Source organism: Musa acuminata, chromosome BXJ3-9, assembly GCF_036884655.1.
Source record: "Musa acuminata AAA Group cultivar baxijiao chromosome BXJ3-9, Cavendish_Baxijiao_AAA, whole genome shotgun sequence".
Classification (NCBI taxonomy): Eukaryota; Viridiplantae; Streptophyta; class Magnoliopsida; order Zingiberales; family Musaceae; genus Musa; species Musa acuminata.
Window position 1 is genome coordinate 8539549 of NC_088357.1, and position 22178 is coordinate 8561726.

Genomic DNA, 22178 nt, shown 5'->3' on the forward strand with positions numbered 1-22178 from the left:
CATATGGATTTGAGTTCATATTATTTATCTTTTTTGACATGAAAATTAAGAGTATTTATTACATTGACAACTGTTTTGATATCATGATGGATCAAAATTTTCGAATACATCACCGTATAAAACTCCTATAATAGCCTTTCAGACGAGTTTAATTGGATTCGGGTGAAGTAAACGGGTCTCTACCCGTTTCCAGTAGGAAAGGGAGGCATGACCGTTGAACGACTAATGATATCCCAACTGGCCAAAACGGGTAAACCCGATAACTTGATATCCTTTAGCTCCTTTATGAGGAATGAAAACCCGCGACTCAAAAAACCCTGCTTCCGTTGTCTTAGGGTTTAAGGGGTCTCCGCCAAGAAGGCGAGCAGGGCAAGGCCTTCTGATGCCTTATACTCGTTTGCTTTCCGAGGAAGGAAGCTCCCTACTCTTCTCTTTCTCTCCGCGAAGACAGCGCCTTGCCGCTGCGGGAAGCTGGCGAGAATAGCGGGGGCCATGGCGATGGGAGTTTCCGCCCGTGGAAGTGTCCTCAGACACCCCTTTCCATCGTTCACTTATCCCTGGTTCTCGTCGTGCCTCCGCCGCGTGGTATGTGGCATCCCATCGTCCTCGCGGGTCTCCCAAGTCCCGGACGTTCGAGAGTATTGCCTTCATCTTCTTTTTTCCTTGTGCTTGCACATCTTTTTGCTTTCTCGGTGGTTCACCATCCTTTTAATGGGCCTAGTGTTGAATTCGTGTTTTTTCTTCCAAGGATATAAATTTTCTTTGTTATGGTTGTTTTGAATTGAATATCCCTCGGTTGTTCGTCATTTTGGCAAGAATTGTAACTTTACCTGCGGCACACAGTTGATCGTTTAGCCTGTCGAACACTTTCTTCCTCCTATATTATGAAGAATATATAAACCAGCAATAGAAGGCCCAAGTAGACTAAGGGAAGTTCGTTGGGCTTCTTATGCATGAAGTTCAAAGTTGTGGCTCTGGTCATTTAGTCGCACACGTGATTTTCGTTTTGTTTTTCGTGAATATAACTTCAAGGTTGTTTTTTTTTCCTATTGGAGGATTGTCTGAGCATGATTCTGCTGGTTTCTATGGTCTTCCATGAAGAAATCGATTCAATACTTGATAAAATGGTTTTCCTCGCATTCTAGATGTTTGTCCGGATCATCAATAACAACTTTGGGAAAAAATAGTACATTTCCCAAGATAAAACTGAATTGTTTTCTCTTCTTCCATTTCTAGGGTAGAAGTCTCCAAGCATAGGTGGGTTCAAGCAACTGTCAGAGTCAGGTGCGACAGAATACTTCATTCCGCTTGGCTGGGTGGAAAGACCAACTTGTCGGACTCAGATTCTCATCCTAAAATTGGAAGTTCAGTGGAGCCAATTTCTCAAGAGTCGCCCCATCCTTCAAGATACGTTTCACCCCCAAGACAAGAAGGCAGAACAGAATCCCACTCCGCTAAACCTGATAAATCTTTAACACATGTTCAAGAGCCTTGTGATCCTGTTTTAGCAGAACGAAATGCTGTCCCTGGTGAGGCTGCAGTTTCCAATGGAATGCCCATCAATGGGCAAGACACTGGGACACCTTCTGATATGATTCCACCTGTTGAGGGTTTGCATAAGGTGGTAGACCAGAAACAACTTGCTCGTGTATACGACAAAGTAATTGTGGTTGATAATGTATCAACAGCTAGACGTGTAGCCCAATTACTTACGACAAAGTACAAGAATTTCATCCATGCATGTGATACAGAGGTGAGTTGACAGAACATATTGCTTTACCTGATAGTATGTGGCACAATTTCTTGGAGTGGAAATTGCTTGGAGTCAGTCTCATTGTGAATGTACACTAAGCTTTTGCAATTAATGTAGACAATTTAAAGGACTAAATGTCTTACATGAAAACTCCTTATGGTGACTACCACTTTTATAGCCTGAAATGTCTGTCCCAAGGGCAATATCACTAGCTATATGCATCGATCATACGGGTTGGCTAGATCGATCATTCCTCATCATTGAGCTTAGAGGCCAATTACTAGCCAAGCTAAGGGCTGCCACTATCCTAATACATTCTTTTTGTAAAAGAACTTATATCTTTAACCCCTCCTAGCAACAATATTTTGGATTAACACAACTGTCCTAACTGGTGCATCAATAGTTCTTTGTTGGATGTCCAAATTACATTAAAAAAGTGTCTTATTTTTTAAGCCTTGATCGGTCCCCACCTGTGATTGTTCATGAATACATACTTTCTTATTCTAGCTCGAACACCTTTTGAACTTTCTCATACATATGGTATTAGCTTATAATATATGTTGTTTTCTAACCTTCTTCCAAATGGCTGTTCCATATGTCATAAATTTCATATAGTGTCTTGTTCTTTAGCATCCAGATCATTTCTCTACGGTAGTTCTTTTTTGATGAACCATTTGTTTGTTTATGCTTGATATCTGTCAGTACAGATTTAAGTCATGTTTAGAAGATTACATTAACCCACAGTTAAAATCATAAAAATAGCCGATTGGTTATGGTAGTTGTGTCAAAGTTGCCTCAACCATTAACATTTAGGCACCATGGATGCAGTTCTTATGTTTCCTCAGCTCCGTTGTTTGCTTCAGTTTTTTCTGCATGCATCATATCTTGTTGTTGTATACTCCAAGCATATTCATACTCATGATCTCTTGAAAAATCCATGCACTTTAAATATTCAAATAGATCTGCAGGTCCTTGACTCTCGCTCACTCTCATATTTTCTGACTTATTTCAGTTTACTTTTTCTCCAATAGGTTGCCAAAATCGATGTAATGTCTGAGACACCGGTTGGACATGGAGAGCTCATATGCTTTAGTATTTACTCCGGTCCACTAGCAGATTTTGGAAATGGAAAGTCTTGTATCTGGGTTGATGTTTTGGATGGTGGAAGGAATGTTTTGGATGAGTTTGTTCCATTCTTTGAAGATTCATCCATCAAGAAGGTGGTATTTTTTGAAAGTCTGACCATATTTCTGAAGTCCAGATGCAATTCTTAATTCCATCTTTAATTACTCTAGGATCTATTTATTATACTTTTTTTGGTCAATGCTACATTGTAATATGTATTTTTATTATAACAAATAGCATATAGAGAACAAATGTGCTGACATTCTCTAGATGGACGTCTTTGAATTGCTGCATGATGCTTTAGATTCTTTACATGTTTTACATGTTTGTTTGATTTGAAATCCTCTACTTGTTCTTGCAGTTTACTTCAGCCTATCACATGTTCTATAAGTACAAACTTACATACACAACATATATGTCATGTAGAATCTTGCAACAACTAATATGGGAATTAACTACATCGTCAGATTGCTTAAATAATTTGATCTTTTAGTTGCCAAATGGACTGGAAGCCTAGTTGCGAAAGTCGTGGTGTAAACCAATGATCGTCGCATCGGGTACTAGACCTGTTTCATTGATTTGGTCAGACCAATACATATCGGCCAGTACGGTGTACCATGTATCGTAACACCGGTACCGGTGTTTTGGAGAGGAAAAAAAAAGAGGGAGGGGCGGTGGTGAAATGAAAGAAAGAAGAGGAAGGAAGAGTGGGAGGTAGCAGACGGAGGAGGAGGAAGGAAGAAGGGGAAGTGGAGGAGGAGGAAGAAGTAAGAATTCGGAGCGAAGGAGGAGGAAGAAGAAGGAAGAAGACGGGGCGATGGAGGAGAAGGAAGAAGGGGAAGCGATGGAGGATGAGGAGAAGGAAGAAGGGGAAGCAATGGAGGATGAGGAAAAAGAAGAAGGAAGAAGAGGAGAAGAGGATGACATGTACCAGAAATAAACGGCGGCGAACAGCTGGATGACGTTTAAGGCAACCTCGACGGCAACAACGTCGTGAGAAACGGGGGTAAATGGGTTGCAAGCCCTGATCAAGGGTGGCATCACATGCAGTTATAGTTATTTTGGGTTTTTGTTTATATATGCTTTGTTCTGGTCTTTGGCCGAATTGGTACATACCACCCGTTTCATATTGGGTGGTACAATGGTCCTTGGCGTAAATGATATTAGGTGCCATTAACAATTTATGCTGGTATATTTTTGAGCTTGAGGGTTGTGAGTGAGAAAATGCTAGTTGGATGTTCGGATCTCTTGTTGAAACATTAGCTACTAGTCATGGGTGGTAAATTTTAATCTGCTTCTTATTATTTTCTCTGTACTTGTCCAAATGTGATTGGTGAAACATTAGCTACTAGTCATGGGTGTTAAATTTTAATCTGCTTCTTATGATTCTCTCAGTACTTGTCCAACCGTGATTGTTGAGATCACAATTTTACGACATGGAATATGCTTCACAATTACATGTTTCACAGTTATGTTACAACATTGGTATGCCCCCTCATGGCATGGACCCTGAATGGGTACTATTGGGGCCAGTAGGCTAAGACTGACAGAGACCAAAATCTAAATCTATATTAAGAGACAAGACTAGAAATATCTACATATCTATTAGTTCATATCATTCGTGGCTTATGGATAAGTTGGTGCAATACAACATCATGCCTTTGTGAGATACAAACTCAGTGAAATACAACATCACACCTCTGAACTCCGGTATCAAATTTTATGTAGAATATAAACTCTGATACCAAATCTGATATAGGATAAGATACATTGAAGATACTTGGAACAAAGAAAATAATTTCCTTTTCTAGGATTTGGTAGTTGTTGAATAAAGAAAAAAAAATCAATCGAGAGTCTCACATCACACACATATAATATGGAAAAAGGAACTCATTCATTCATTCATCCATTTTCTGATCTTCAATTACAATGTTTTTTCCTTTTATATAGACACCAAGTACAACTGAAGAAAAAAAAAAATGAAAATGAGGAAGAATTCATTAACTCCCATTTCTATTTTCCATATTTTTGATAAATAATATTTGTTAATGAAATGTTTGATTGATATACTTCTTTTTTTGTAAAAATTCTTCAATATTGATGAAATTTTCTTGTAGGATAAAATTTTGAATAAACCCGAAGTCTTGCAATCAAACCCAAAATGTATTTCCTTCTTGTTCAGCTTCCTTTTCTTACTTTTGATAATCTTTATAGCCAATATACAATTCTAGAAAACGTTACCTAGAATGACTTATTACATTTGTAAAAGACCCCTAAACTAATAAAATTTCATTTAAAAGAAAAATCAACCAAAATGGTCTCACATCACTCAGCATCAGTGATTCAAGGTAAATGATCTGGAGCTAGATCTCACTTGCATCTGAGTCTGGTTCTTCTTAGATTCATGTCTAAGGTTAGGTGGTACCTCAACCCTTAATGTCAAACCCTGTGATTCATGACTCATCTGTTATATTAGTGAGTGAGGGGTCAGCCTTTTAAGAATGGAATTATTTTCCCTCGTGAGTTTCCATATTTTCTTTTGTTTTCATGCATGGTAAGGAACCAATATACCTCTGAATCAAATTATTGCCACCATATCCTAGCAGTATCCTCTGAAGTTTGACATACCTGTAAGTTGATGCAGGAAAAGAATAAAAAATGGGAAGCAATCAGATGTGGCAGGTTAGATGGAGGTGGGCTGACAATTTACACCCAAGGAAGGGTTATCTGGGATACTGCCCATACCAAGATATGAGTATTGGTCAGAGTAGACCAGAACGTGGATTTTTCAATTTTTGGTGGAAGGTGGTATTGTCAGTCAGACTGATACTGGTGATAACCTGACTGGTTCTAGACCAAAATGGTTTGGTATTTTGGTTCACACATATAAAGGACAGCGCAAATCAGGTTCAAAGCCCGAAGCAACATTATGATAAAATAAGGAGATTATCAAACTCATGAAAGGACTGTATGCTAGTTGAAATTTCTCTCATTCTAAATAGAAACTGATACAGGTTTGGCAATCCGTGTTGACATCCACTTTTTTCAGAGCTTTATTTTACCTATGACAACTACTATTAATTTGTGTCTCCAGCTCTATGTTTGAAGCCAAACAGATCTTATTAGTTTGCTAGCATAAATGGATTCATTTTTTCTGTGCATAAACAACTTGCATCATAATCAAAGTTCTCTGGAGTGGCAGGGTTAATTAAATATCTTTTCCTTTCATGCGACTTATACTGATTGTCTTAAAACAGAGTCTCGGTATACTATAAATTGATAAGATAAGGTTGATAATCACTTTTTGTTCTTATGTTGTGGTGTCTCAAAAGCTCTATAAAAATTAGTAACTTGTTTTCTCTTTTTTCTAAAATCTATAATTTCATAGATTAATCTTATTTATTGTCATTCTTTTGTGATTGCTAATTTAGTCTGTATTAGGTCCAGGACTAACGTGGAAGATTTTCCCCTTTGAATATCAAGTTTAGACCTGGGTTGTATCTCTGATTCTCTCTGAAGTTTGATGATTGTATGTTCTTGTTCAAGGCTACTAGTAATACAAATGTTCTCGTTCTCATCTTTGTAGGTTTGGCATAACTATAGCTTTGATAGTCATGTGCTAGGGAACTATGGGATCAAGCTTTCTGGTTTCCATGCGGATACCATGCATCTTGCACGTCTTTTTGATTCTTCTAGAAGAGCTAATGGAGGATATTCACTTGAAGCACTTACAAATGATCCAAAGATCATGTCGTCCGATGATGAACTGAAAATGGGAAAGATAGCAATGAAATCCATTTTTGGTAAAAGAAAGTTAAAGAAAGATGGATCTGAGGGAAAACTTATCACGCTTGCTCCTGTTGATTTGCTTCAAAGAGAAGAACGAATATCATGGATTTGCTACTCTGCTTTAGACTCGATAAGTACCTTTAAACTTTTTGATAACTTGAAAGCTAAGCTTGAGCTTGAACCATGGACTCTTTTTGATATTGTAAGAGGTACAATGTATGATTTTTATGAAGAGTATTGGCGCCCATTTGGTGTTCTGTTAGTGCAAATGGAATCTGAGGGAATGCTTGTTGACCGAAGTCATCTATTGGAGATAGAAAAGCTTGCTATTACTGAAAAGCAAATAGCTTCAGATAAATTCAGGAAATGGGTGTCTAAGTACTGTCCTGATGCTAAGTATATGAATGTGGGAAGTGATGCTCAAATACGTCAGCTCTTTTTTGGTGATACATTGAGGAGGTACTTGCATATCTTGCAGTTCTTGTTCATTCCTATGATAATCAGTCTAGAAGTTCTATTCTTAGCAGCATTTAACATGATTTGTTAATCAAATTTGCCTGCTTTATTTCTTTGTTGTATGTCACCCGTGTTATAGTTTCTTTAAGTACTAGTGTCTTTACATGCTTGTTTAGGTTCTTCGATTGCAGGTTAAACTTTTATTTGTTTGCTTTCCATTACTTTGTGATAAATGTGCTGGAAATAAGATATAGAAGGGTTATACGTTTAGAAGTCAGTAATGATGTTTGAAATTGTTGTTTGGAAAAGGAGACTTGTAAATTGCACTGCTCGATTAAGTAAAATTATGATATAAATAATGTCTTGAACTAAGAATTTAAATATCAGTTTGTTATCGGTAACCAGTTGAACTAGTACTGTACCAGTATACCATATAGTATACTTGCTGGTTGTGCCTGTTATTTATAAAAAATGCAATAAAAAATACCTTGATACTGACCAATATGGTTCAGTTTCAATCCTTGGTTGGATCTGTAAATATGTTATTTTGAAATATCTTTTGTGAGTCTGCTTGTGCTCATGGGTCTGGATCAAGGGTCGCTTTTGTATGTGCTTGTGCGCACATGGTGCATGTTCATGCATGTGCTTATGCATGTGTGTGGGTCCAGTTAATTGTTGTTTGCTCAATGGAAATTAGTTTTTATTTTTGTTGCTACTGTTCAAAGGCAACATCTGCATGCACGAATGCAGATCCAGTTTACTTTAATGCCCTATGTGAGTATTTTCTGACTCATCAAAGCCTCTTAAACTGCTCCCGTATATATTTCATACTTATTATTGATGTGAGTCGGAAATTTGTAACAATTTATTTTTATTGCTTTTGATTTGCAGAAACAATACAAACAAATATGAAAATTATCAAAACAAATGCTTGTCCAAGCCCAAGTCTTTTAAGGTGCTTAATACTGAGAATGTCATTGAGGATGGAAGGAAGTCTCCTTCCAAATACCGCACTATTGTGCTAAATAAAATTTGTGAAGAATTGCAAACAGATATGTATACAGATAGTGGGTTGCCTTCTGTCAGTGGTGATGCTCTAAAAGTTTTTGCTGGGAAAGTCTCGAACAACCAAAACTTTCTGATTGATGATGCGTCATATCAGTCTGCTAGTGACGAAGAGGTTAACGATGACCATGATTCCACAAAGGAGATGACAGAAATGTCTCATGTACTTACACTTGACGAAGACACTTCTGATTATGGAACTGCATACAAGGCACTTGCAGAGGGTAAGGAGGGAAGGGCGGCTTGTCAAGCTATTGCAGCTCTTTCTGACGTCTGCTCAATTGATTCGCTGATATCAAACTTCATTCTTCCCTTGCAGGTAAGTTGATTCTGTGTAACATATATATTATCCTTCTGGAAAAAAAAAACCTACATACAAATTGAAGAGAAGTTAGGTGTACATTGGAATCAACGAGCCGAATACTTCAGTTTTTCATTCCATGCATCTAAGGCATATTTAATTACTTACAAAATATTTTAGCATATACTGTCTCTTTACTATGTTCATTCTCTGTTTTTATTTACTGGAGAGACAAAATCGTTCTTCTCATCCAGTGGATGTATTATTTTGAAGAGATTTTGGTTGGTTTAGATATTGGTTGCCCCTTGTGATGTTACTTTCTTGTGCTGGTAGGGGAATGATATTTCATGTGTTCATGGACGGGTTCATTGTTCTCTAAACATCAACACTGAAACTGGACGCTTATCAGCTAGGAGACCAAATTTGCAGGTCTCTCTCTCTCTCTCCACGCACCTGCACCTGCACCTGCACCGGCACATGCATGCAAGCTTGCACATATACACACTCAGTCTCTGCCTTCTCCCTCTGCTATTTCTGTTATATGTTCCCATGAGAAGTGGAATGTGATAATAGTTTTGAGAGTTGTTCTTTGTGTTTGTATTTGAAAATGTCATTGAATTTTGTCTTCTGGTAACTTGAAGTTTATCTTAACTTTATTTACCAGTTGAGTTTGAAAATTTTGGAAAATATTTAGGAAACATTAATTGACATTGTAAATTGGTAATGCTTCCTGAATAATTACAATTGTTTAAATCCCTAAAATACATATGCTGCTACAAATGATCTATAATGAAATATCTAGGGTCATACATATCTTGTTGGCACTAAGATATTTAAGATCATATATTTAAAGCTGCATGCATTGACCCTCTCCGAATCCCGTATTGGCGGGGGCTTTGTGCATCAGATGGATCATTTTCTTAATCTAATATAATATATAATATGCAATTTATATTAAAGTTTAAATGATTAATCAGTTATTACATTTTCAAAAAAACCGATTGGACCGATATATGCATCAATTCGTATTTACCTGTCTGACCAAGAACCAGTATTTGGATCGGCAATTTTCCCTGGGTTAGTTCTAAATTTTTTTCTTCTAATATGTCTAGCCTGTTGAAGATAGCCAAAAGAGTTGTTGATGGCAGACCTACCCACACATCTTCTCTCTTATCGTGGATCTACATCCTCGTTGATCCAAAATAGATTTGCATGGATGTAGTTCAGATTTTCATTGATTTAGCCTAGATCTGCATGACTATTTTTTTTGGCTGATCTAGGCTAGATCCACTACGTTCGAGCCTTAATCCTTGTGGATCTAGCCCCAAGTCCATTAAGGAAAACACCTCAAATCTGACCTAGTTTGATGAATTAGCATTTCACAGGATGAAATCCAATCCTAAAGTCCTTGCAACAAAATAAAAAGTGATAAAAAATTGAAATTAAGGTTTGGATTTACCAAATTTTGGAGAAAACCTGGTTTCAAACTCAAGATTTAGCCTATAATTTCTTGAGATTGAACTTCTCTTTGCAAAATCACTTGGGAGAGGATTCGAGTGAAGTTCAAATGACATTGAGAGGAGTGAAGTGGTATAAAAGGGGACAGGAAGGAGGGGATGATGGGGATACAGAGACAAACTGGTAATTGGGCAGTCAGGTTGCTGCCTGATATACCATATCCAATTGAAAACCAAGCGGTAACTGAGTGGTAACTGGTAAGCCTCAGTTTGAACCGGTGATACCTCATGGTGTACCACCATCAGTCCGAACATGGCTGCAAGGTAGGGGGGCTGCCCCATGTACCAGATTTAGGATGAAGTATGTACCTATCCGAGCGACATTTCAAACATTATATGATATTATCTAAGAAATATCCTTTTAACATCATAACTTTCATGTATCTAATGCAAATTGGTTTGGCACTTTGTTGTAGACTTATATCTATGTTTTGTATGCTATTGCATGCACACATATGCAGTTTCCACTTGTAGGTAGTCGTTTGACTGGGCTATGAGATTGGCATTCATACGTGTCAAATGCTAGTGTACATCAGTATGTCGAGATCTCATGGGACAACATTGTTTTGATGGTTGATCACTTTTGGTACTGCATTATAACTGCTTTGATTTTGTTTTGGTCTTTATGCAATGTTTAAACTTTAAAGCAATGTTTTTTCAGTGTTAATAGGGCTGTTTCTTGTGTTGTCTTTCTAACCAGAACCAACCTGCTCTCGAGAAAGACAGATACAAAATTCGGCAGGCTTTTGTTGCTGGACCTGGAAAATCTCTTATTGTTGCTGATTATGGACAGGTGAGGAAACAAATTGCTTGTTTGTAATTATTTTTGTAGTCCTAGTTTAGGAACAAGTATCTAATTTTTTTTATTTTTTGTTAATGCTGAATTTGGACATTAATAGCTGGAGCTTAGGATTTTAGCACATCTTGCGAACTGTAAAAGCATGTTGGAAGTCTTCAGAGCTGGTGGGGATTTCCATTCCAGAACAGCTATGAACATGTTTGCACATGTGCGTGAGGCTGTTGAAAAGAACAGAGTGCTCCTGGAGTGGCATCCTCAACCAGGAGAAGACAAGCCTCCAGTTCCATTGTTGAAGGTAAGCATGCTTTTAACACTTCTATGCTATTACGTTCTGGAACTTTGTGGAATCATTGTATAGATAGCTAATTGTTGAGATGTACAAATTTGTTGTATGTTATCTTCTTTTAGTCAGACACCTACAAGATCACAATAAGAAAGTCACTTATTTAAATTAGTATATTTTGGTTTTGATTGTTCTAATTATTGCAATGTAATTGTAGATGCTAATCAGGTTGTGTTTAGTGTTAATTAAGGCACTTCTACTGAAATATGCTGCTATAGTCATGATACAGTCATTGTAAATGGCTGGCTGCAACATTGGGATGTTCAGACGTGGGTGGGTTGCCAGCAAGTATGAGCCACTGCAGTTTACTCTTGTATTGTCCAAAATGAATATCCTACTATGTTTCAGAATCATCTCTTAAGCACCAAAATATGATGGCTTTGCAGAATACTTTGTTTAGGTAGTCAAAATTCTGAATTTTGATTGGTTTTCACCACGAACTTTCATCTATGAGACTTTGGCTTTTATCTAGCAATACTATGCTAAATATCTTTCCGGCCTGCCTCACCTCCTTGTCAAACTTTTGAAGTGAATCCTGTTTTCTGCCTCCTGGTGTAGTTGAGTCTAACACCTTCAATCAAGTCTCTTAAATAGTCATGCTTGGCCTGTTTCTTTTGTCTTGCCTTTCCCCCTAAGAATGTTGTGAATTATTTAATCCTGATGTCCCGATTTGTTTGTTTATTATTATAATTTTCTTTGAATTTTGGTTTTGTGCTTCACTTAAATTTGAAAACAGAAGTTAAACTTTCCTCCAGAATTTGCACAATCTCTATTCCTACAAGTCTGGCAGTTAAATGTATTTCGTTTATTCTGCCTGCAGGATGATTTTGGTTCTGAAAGAAGGAAGGCTAAGATGCTTAATTTTTCTATTGCTTATGGCAAAACTCCTGTAGGTCTCTCTCGTGATTGGAAGGTAATTACCATAATAACCTTTAAATATGGCCTTTGTTACATATAGAGTACTTATTGATGCTTTTAAACCTTCTTATTCTATGGCACAAGTGATTAGATGCCAATCTCCATTGTTTACTTTTTACTAGATTCTGGTACTGATTATCTTATGCATTATAAATATGCATGCATCATTATATCTGATATGCCTTGGCAATGTTGAGGCATAATCCATTAGTTATGTTATTTGACAAAAGAGACATGCAAATACGATATTGCATTGGTAATAATTAGTTAAGAAGACAGAGGAAACTACCAGTCCTCGGATCTGAGAAATAGATTAGGCAAGATGAACTCAAGTAAATTTCTTGGTTCAGCATTATAGTAGTGTAACGTAAAAGAAAAAACTGATTGCCTGCAACCTAATGGATGTGTCTGGCATGACAGTAGTATGAAGAGCCAAGATCAATCCCAATGCTTTTCACTTCACTTCATTGACTTCAAGATACCCTCACATGTTAATCCATATGCCACTCTTCTACAAACATGGGTCCAGAATTCACATATAGCAAGCAACTCATTGTTTCATATCCCTTCTTACTATGCTGAATCCTTTCCGTTACATAGGACAGTTGCTTGCTAGCTCATGTGAAGCTGATCCAGCTTGTGTTTTTTGCTATATGACTAGTAGCTATGCAAAATAATGGGACATAATGGGCTTGACACCCATTACTATAGGCAGTCTATCATGGGATGACCACAGGGAGGACTTGAAAACACATTAGACTGTTATTTCCTATAGTTAACATGCTAAAGAATCAAATTTCAACTTCTGGCCATTGAAGTACTTAATCCAACAATTCTTACAAAAACCTATTTTCTTGTACATGCCATATTTTTGGATGGCATGAGATTACTCTTGCACATTACAGCTTTGAATTAAAGTGTTTAACATTATCTACCTTGAAATATGAGAATTTTGTGATCAGAAGGTAAATTTTAGACCTACCTTAAAACAGATGTTGTAGTCATTACAGCAGACTTGTTATAACTCGATTTGTCGCTAATGACTTCTTAAATCAGAATTAGAAGCAATAAGATAAGGTCCTTCTCCTTCATGGTAGTCGGTTCCAAAAGTGGAAATGCAAATTCCGTGACCTGTATGCAGCGACCACTAGTCACTTTCCCTATGTCAAAAATCTTTTGCATTTTGTGACTGAATCCCTCCAACAATGAAAGAGAATTCCGAATTAGACAGATTGAGAACAGTAAGTGGTTATTAGTCAAATTTCAAAATAATTTTGTTTGTTTTAGTCTTCTTTTTGCTGTTGCTGAAATTAACTTGTTTCTTTTCAAGGACTACAAATGTCTCATAGAGCTTTAACTTATATTACGACAATTGATAACACAAAGATTCTTCTTGACATAATGGATACCCAGCGAAATTACTAATTATTATAATGGTTATAATGATCCTTTACAAGAGTTCTCTCTTGGTTAAGATGCAAAACTATTTTTCATGAGAGATTCTTATAAACTATCATAACAGGAACAAAGGAAAATAGTGGTTTTTTCGTCAATCTATGACAGTATTATAAAAATAAGCTAGTTCTCGGTGTCATTGAGATAGAGACAGTGAACAGGAGTCTTTATTTGCTGTCATAATGTGTCTTCATAACATATAGTAAAGGTATATAATGGCTGTTACCTTTTGCACATCAATAATTTTAAAATCATATTATGGATTATTCTAGACCTTGCATTTTGTCCTCTTTTACTTTTATTTTATTATGTTGTCATGTCCAGATTTTATAGAATTGTACTTCGACAGCAATGCTTGCTGTAACCCCTTCTTCACTATCCTTGGGTCTAGGGGAATATTCGGAATTGTCGTTCAATACATGCTTAAACTACAGAATTAGATACATATTTTTATGCACAAAATAACCTTATGGATTGTGCAAATGATGTCTTGCTTAGACTTGCTTTGGCTAGGGATACTGGTGCCACCTTTATTTTGTTGACATTAAAGTGAAAGTGGACCAAATAACTTTGTCAAGTCTGCTGTGGCACCTCCTTGATTTTGAGTTGGAAGAACTTGATCATTGATCCTTTCTTTGTTGGCCCATAAATACTAGTCCCCTGTACTGGAAAAATTTTCCATCCCTTTTTCCCTCATATAATTTCTACTCTCACTTTATCTCTATATGTATTTGAATATGTTCTATTTATCCTGTGTTGCAGATCTATCCATACCTAAGTGTGTTTTATTCACAGTCGAGTTCATTCTACCTATAAAGGAATAAAAAGCTAGGACATTGATGGACTAGAAGTTTTATATTGGAAAGGACAAGGACAAAAAAGTTATAAACTGGTCCAGTGGAGCCAGAGCTCTATATATAAAAAGGCTTGATTTTATATAGATAATGTCATGGGCAATGGACATGTTAGATCAAAGCTCAATGATGAGTACTTTCTTCTGTTTTGTCCATTAACCGCATTAAGACTTCAAATTTTAGCTATTTACAGTTTGGCCCAGTTTTGTTTTGTCAGGCCATGATTCATTTCGCAATATATTTGTCCATATTATATTTTGCCTCGTGATGAAAACCTCTCAGCTGTTATCTATTTTGAAGTTTAGAAGATGATTTTCTCGCAAGAAATCACAACTGTCATTAAGTCTAAGGAGTGCCTTGCTGTTGGAGTGCATAAGGCATCTATGGGTGTTTATTTGACAGCCACTAATAGCGCATCCATGTTGGGTTTGTTGGAAGGCTCGTCGAGGGATGGAAGTCTGCTGGGAGCCTGAAGGCCTCTGATAGTCAGGTCCTACCTTCAAATGATCGGGCCTTCCTTGATCATGTTCTTAGTGATCTCAGTTCCTTGTGTCCCTTCGCTTTTGTATCAACCACGTGTCATTTCAGCATCATGGTATCTGTTGCTGACATTGCATCTACTCAGATTGTCAACATGCGTGTATGCTCTCTTACTGCTGATGTGGTGTTTGTCTGGTTCCTAACTGCCACTCGCATGTCATATTTTGTAATGTCTGTGGTTCCAAAATGGAACCTTTATGTACATCCAAATATTCGGGCATGCTATGACTTCGTATGATGGAATAAGTTTCAGGCATATTAAATAATGCAGTTTAAACCATAGGTCTGCAAAGTGAACCAGATGAAAACAATAAACCACAGGCAAGTATTTTGTAATTTACTATGGTATCAAGTGCCAATTGTTACCATTATGTTAGTGGGTGTATTTTCTAGCTATAATTCCTCGTACTTGCATTTCATATGCCTATCCAAATTTCTATTTTTATTTGTTTAAAATGAAATGTCCAGGTCGTGTTTAAGAAAGCATAACCTTTTGGAAGAGATTTGTGTTGCATTTTTGGATATGCACATTTACGTTGTGAAGTTTCTCGTTTGCCTTTCTGGTGCAACTTAGATCGACTAACTACTATTAGAATATCCTCAAAACTGTTTTGTTCTCAGGTTTCTGTTGAGGAAGCTAAAGATACAATTTCTCTTTGGTACGAAGAAAGAAAAGAAGTTCTACGCTGGCAAAAAGAACGCAAAAAGGAAGCAATTAAAAGCAAATGCGTCAGGACGTTGCTTGGACGACCGCAGCATTTTCCTTTGGTGGAAACTGTAAGCAATGCTCAGATGGGTCACATTTTACAAGCAGCTATTAATACTCCAGTACAGGTATTACTTCACACTGACCGTGGCTTATTATTCATTATGAAGGACTTGTTATTGGCATCAATTATTGATGTAGGACTAGTTTTGATACCAAATATAATGTAAAATAATACATAGTGCTATCACCTTTAGTCCTTTTGTTGCGGACCTTCGTATGAATCAATGCAAACGTTGACCAATTACGTTCGCAGCCACTAGATGTTGTCTGTGAAAGTACACGAATGACAACCTTTCTTAAATGTGGTGCATCGCCTCCAAATTGTAGCCACCACTCGATTACAAAAAGATATAAATAAGATTTTATTAGCATAACAAATAATTAACATTAAATATAATTGATAATCAATATGCATAACTTTTCCTCACCAGGATCCATAGTGTAACGGCATGATACAGTTACTACGTCGGAGAATGAACCAACTGTTTCTCGAAATAATTGACCCTCCATAAGAGCATCGGCTACCTTGGTAGTGTTTGGCAAGAGCCGATATATAACATTTCGTAGTGTCGTTAGGAAATTATTTTGCGTTCCGAGAGCATATCGATATTGAATTGCCGGGGTTAGATAATACGTTGCAAAACATAATTTTGTTAGTATGATTTTTTATTATCTAAATAATAATAAATTAAATTGTTCTGAATATGAACTTACCTGCATTATGGATATCTTGATCCATATGAACTTCGGTCCGACGATTAATGATTCGTACGTATTGGTCGACCTTAAAATCATCTTTGAATGTTTTCCTGACCTCCTCTCTTACTAAAATCAGCATATATTTAAGATATGACATTTGTGGACTCTTGTCCATATCGACCTTACGGGGGACAATATAAAGTGGTTCCACACTTTTTATGATTTATGCTATAGTCTCCCAAAATCTAGAGGAAAGAATGACCTCTTCTATCTTCTTTCCATCACTCAATTTCGAATATCTGGATTCAGACCACTCTTGTGAGCTAGCCATTGCCTTCAAGCCATGCCTTTTTTTGCTGTAATGATTTTAATGCAATAAAATTGGTAGCAAACCGAGTAATTTCAGGTCGAAGTATCTCACCGTTTACATACTTTTGCATTAATGCGTGGATCCAATGATGATTATATATAAACTTTGTAATTGATTGTGCTCGAGCTACACATTTCTTGACCGCATCCAACTCACCAATATCCTTCAGCATTAGATCTATGCAATGAGTTGTACATGGAGTCCAAAACAAAGTTTTTCTTTTTTCCATCAATTGCAAATCAGCCTTTTTGAAATTCGCTCCATTGTCGGTTATTATTTGGACAACATACTGTGGTCCAATCTCCTCTACCATAGTGTCCATCAAGCTCTCAATGTAGTTTGCATCTTGGATCTTTTCAGAAGCATTAACGGACTTATGAAACACCACTCTTCTATTGCAATAAACAAGAAAGTTGATGATACTCATTCTTGTTGGTCCTGTCCAACTATCACACATCAATGTCACCCCATATTCGTCTCATTGCCTCTTGAAGGATTTGATCCAATCCTTTAGTTCTGCCACCTCCTCATCTAAGTACACGCCGTAAATCTCCTTCGGTGTTGGAGGTTGGATCCCCGTGCCAGACTTTTGAATAGAGGAGAGATCATGCTCTGATAATATGGATCTTGGGCTGTGTTGGCTGGAATCCTATGAAAGTTGAACCATTTTGAGATTGCCTTCCCAATATCCCGTTTTTTTTCTTTTGTGTATGCATCGTCAATCCGTGTCTGTTTCGTTGTTTGTGGGGGATAGGTTTGCGGATCAATATCAACAATATCTGGTGCGGATCTCCTGCCAAGACCTCTCATAAAACCACGGAGTCCACCATACCTCATGCTACTAGTTCGGCCTAACTGAGAAGGAGTAGTTGGTTACCTCATGCTGGTTGACCTTTGGATTCCACTACCACTGCCATGCTCTAATTGTGAGTCAAGTCGTCGATGCCTCATTGCTTCATCGACCGTATACTGATGCTCCAATGATGCACGAATCCCAGCTGTGAGATCCGGGTTGACTTCATCGCCGCAACCCTCATACTGATCATAAACTGGGCCTGTGTAGCCCTATGATATTCTTCCTCAACTCTTGTCTTCTTTTTTAATGTATCTTCCTTTGCTTGTTTAAGCTTGCTTTGAAATAATTTACGGATCTCCGTTGGAACATTCTTGCATTTTGCAACATCAGGATACCCACCAGCCTAATGCATTTTCACTCGAGTTATTCCTCCACCTTTACCAATGTAGTCACAATAAATACATTGCCAATGATGACGGTTTCCATTTAGCTTTCGGGCATGAACCCATGCATCCTCATGTGACTGTTCCTTTGCTTGTTTAAGCTTGCTTTGAAATAATTTACGGATCTCCGTTGGAACATTCTTGCATTTTGCAACATCAGGATACCCACCAGCCTAATGCATTTTCACTCGAGTTATTCCTCCACCTTTACCAATGTAGTCACAATAAATACATTGCCAATGATGACGGTTTCCATTTAGCTTTCGGGCATGAACCCATGCATCCTCATGTGACTGTTCCTTTGGTGCCATGATCCTATCAAATTTAAATCAAATAAACTATAAAATATAAACATATTAAATTGACCAAATATCGATCATAAATCACTAATCACAATATTAAGTAATTTTATTAAAACATAACTAATCATATTTTATTATCATAAATATGTTATATGGATAAAAGAAGTATTAAAATCATTAGACACACTAATTATGCGATTAATATAGTTAATTTTTCATTAATTATTTCTCTTTCAACACTATAAACATGGCAAACACCCTAATAGATATTAAAGATATTGGATTCATATAAAATCGAATAAATTTTGATTAAATCATCGTTAAAATAACTAATTACAGTATTAAATAACTTTAATAAAACATAATTAAACTTATTTTACCATCATATATATGTTAAACACATAAAAGAAACATTAAATATGTAATTTTAATCCAATATGATTCAAAATTCAAATTATGATAAAATTATCATTTATCTACACTAATTATATGATTAATATAATTAATTTTTCACTAATTATTTCTCTTTCACCACTATAAACATGACAAATATCCTAATAGATATTAAAGACATTAAATTGATATAAAATCAAACAAATTTCTATTAAATCATCATTAAAATAATTAATCACAACATTAAATAACTTTAATAAAATTTAATTAAACGTATTTTACTATGATAAATAATATTCAATATTTACTATGCATGAAAAACACTAATCATAATCTTAAATATCTTAATTACTCTCTAATTAAAGAAAACAAATGTATACCTCTTGATTAGAAAGTTCTTCCTTTTAATCTTCTCAAATTAGCCTCGATTGAATTCACAAATCGTTGTTTTACAGAGTTTATGAGAGAAAAAAAATGTTTGAGAGAGAGTTTAAGAGAGTATAATGAAATAGGGGAGAGAAGATTGGTTTAAATAGGAGGAGAAAGGGCTCCAACGGTCAATTTGACCGTTGGAGCACTGTAGCACTGCTACAGCGAGTGATACCGGGCGGTAACAATCGAAATCGACCGTTACCGAATGGTACCGGGCGGTAAAATTTCGACCGTTACTGCCCGATATTACCCGTAACGTTTGATACGAGTTTTTTTTGGGTGTACCGCCCGGTAGCGGGCGGTCCGCGTACCGGTCGCCTCTCGGACCCGTATGTACCGCCCGTACCGGGCGGTATGAATCGGTATGGCAGACCCTGCTATGAATATTATGTACTTCCAGCCTTTTTGAAGTTAAAATTGATATCTTGATTTGTTTCTGTGATGGAATTTTCACGGCTGGAATGTGTTTTTATTTTGGGAAACTAGAGGTAACAAATCCCATAACATGGGCCATTTCCTGCTTTTTGGCAAACACCATGCGTTGTGCCAGCTGACCGGCAATACTGCTCCAGCAAGGAATTAGTGTGTCTAGGAACACCAAAAAACATGGACCATATGTACAATTTAAATGTTGAAATGGAGCTAATGGATGCCTATGTCCATTTCATTCTTTTTTTTTTCTCCTGTTCTTTGTTTCTGTTGCACTTGGTTGTTTTGCAGTTGGAACTCTAAACATCATGCTATACTTCATTTTTTCTTTTTTACTTAACATCAACTTGATGGATGGTAAAGGTCGTATTGCTATTATATGTTATTTTTTACAGAAGAATGATTCTCCTCACTTTATCATTTTATGCTTTTCTAAGTCATTTGATGCTTATAGCTGTCTCATGAAACTTCTACACTTCATCAAACCTATTCAAGATTTTCATAATCTTCTAATTTAACAGGGAAGTGCAGCAGATGTTGCCATGTGTGCAATGCTTGAGATAGATAGGAATATTCGTCTGAAGGAGCTTGGATGGAGATTGCTATTGCAGGTTAATTTATCATATTGCTAACTTGAGTTTGCAGGAATTCCACCAGCCACTTAATAGTCCTCGAATGAATATCCTAATAACTAGCCAGTCTCATCTTAACCCTAGCAGAATTTGTCGTGATTTCTTTTTCCATGGCTGTTTTTGAAAAGTGATGTTATATTAATTTATCATAAGGTAGATTTATTTAAAAGAAATGGATGGTTAGCATGCTATTTAGCAAGAGGCATGATTTTGTGATCATAAAAAGATTTCCCATGCTTTTGTTGGTTTTAGTGGGTTCTCCAGAATAACCGCCAAATTTTACTTGTAGAGGTTAATGTTTGAGTTTGTCTAAGCTTCTTTTGGTTTTAAGCATTTAGTGGTGCATTGTTTCTCTAAATGATTGTTGAATAGTAATTTTTTTTGTTTATTGAATTTATTTCTTTCTTCCTAGTGTTCATTTCTGCTGTTAGTCCCACAGTTTTTCTTTCCATCTTTTTGTTATTTTTTCCCTATTTTGCATCCTTGTTACTCAAGTCAAACATAGATTTTGATCATATGGAGGCTTGGCTTTTCATTGGTTAGCCAATGATAGACCTTTGCAAAATATCCTCTTTTACACAAACAAATGGAACTTTGCTTTGAATTCCGAAAAGTTTGTTATGATCATTACTTTATTATTTTCCCTGAGAAGGAAGTAAATAGTCCTTTTCTGGGGACCTTGGTGTTCGATGCCCTGTTCTTGTCTCTTTTTAAGGATAAATGTGAGATCATCAGTAGCATCTTATGCATTCTTTAGAAAAAAGAAATTTCTTGTAATTCAATCTTCGGTCAGTACTGATCCTCGATGACCTCATTTAGTTGGAGTGTTTTTATTCAAAGTTTTTTATGACAAGGTTGCCCATATGGTGATCGTATAATGTTGTACGAGATTTAGGTCCTTTGTCCAAGTCTCAGTTATCGCTACGTGATGCTGCGCCATGCATCTATCTTTTAAATTGTTTTAGTTTGCAGTATTAGCATTCCTGGTTATTGTTGACTAACCAGATTTCCTCTAAATCAGAGAATTGCTAATGGTATTCTGTGGCTGGATTCAGGTGCATGATGAAGTAATACTGGAAGGACCAACGGAGTCAGCGGAGCTCGCCAAGGCCATCGTCGTCGAGTGCATGTCCAAGCCCTTTTACGGCACGAACTTCCTCGAGGTTGACCTGGTGGTGGATGCCAAATGCGCACAGAGCTGGCATGCAGCCAAGTGTTGAGCCGGGGGGTGATTGGTAAAGGGTGGAGGGGTTTTTGTTTTTGATGAAAAAAAATTGGTGTAGTAGGTAAAAACCAATTAAGAGTGATAGAAGATTATGGTATAGATAAATATGATAGTTTAACTTTACACTCGTTATGTTTTTTTTATCCTTAATCAATCTATGATTTGAGGATTAATCGTAAATTGAAGTATATGATTATTTTTTTTTCTCAAAATAATGAATGATATCATCATTTTCATAACATATTCATCAATTTATCGTGATATCAGAGTTTTCTTGATAAAAGTTAGGCTCTCTTTTTTTTGCTCTTTTTCTCGTTATCTTGTTGATCCGTTGGCGATTGTTATTTCTCTTTTGATCTCTTAGTGTGTTTTTCTCTACAATAAATTTTATTTACTTTTTTAATCTAATCAGTCTCTTTTAGTGATTGACTTACTTTGACCATCGCTTTAGTGGGCGTTCTGTCTCTGCTCCTACATTAGTGTTTATTATCTAGTGTCTTCATTCCCATCTCATTAACTATCGAACTCACTAGCACCTTTAATCCATTATTGATCTCTTTGTAATAGTCCATTTGCCTTCCACTAACCTTTCAACCACTCCTTTAGCCCCTGTGATCGAGAGGACTTACGTGAGGAAGAAAGATATCGTCTTCTTGTCTTAGATTAGATCCATTTTTATTCACTTCTCAGATTTGGTCTCTGATTGGTCTCTAATAAATTAGAACTTCGTCATCTCCTCGACCAAGTGATACCAAAGTGTATCATTTCGATTA

At 36.6% G+C, this 22178-nt stretch overlaps 1 protein-coding gene across 3 annotated transcripts; it reads left to right on the plus strand.

Annotated features, from left to right (window-relative positions):
• The first annotated feature begins 315 nt into the window (after positions 1-315).
• Positions 316-21646, plus strand: LOC103998110 (DNA polymerase I A, chloroplastic/mitochondrial). Of its 3 annotated transcripts, XM_065169421.1 has the most exons (12): positions 316-638; positions 1237-1753; positions 2785-2973; positions 6465-7126; positions 8015-8507; positions 8823-8918; positions 10707-10799; positions 10906-11100; positions 11969-12061; positions 15537-15749; positions 20070-20159; positions 21236-21646. In XM_065169421.1, the coding sequence occupies exons 1-12, from the start codon at positions 493-495 to the stop codon at positions 21398-21400; spliced, it is 2952 nt and encodes a 983-aa protein (XP_065025493.1). In that variant the 5' UTR covers positions 316-492; the 3' UTR covers positions 21401-21646. The 3 variants fall into 3 exon arrangements, with proteins under 3 accessions (XP_065025493.1, XP_065025494.1, XP_065025495.1); XM_065169422.1 differs by lacking the exon at positions 20070-20159; XM_065169423.1 differs by lacking the exon at positions 15537-15749.
• Positions 21647-22178: the final 532 nt, after the last annotated feature.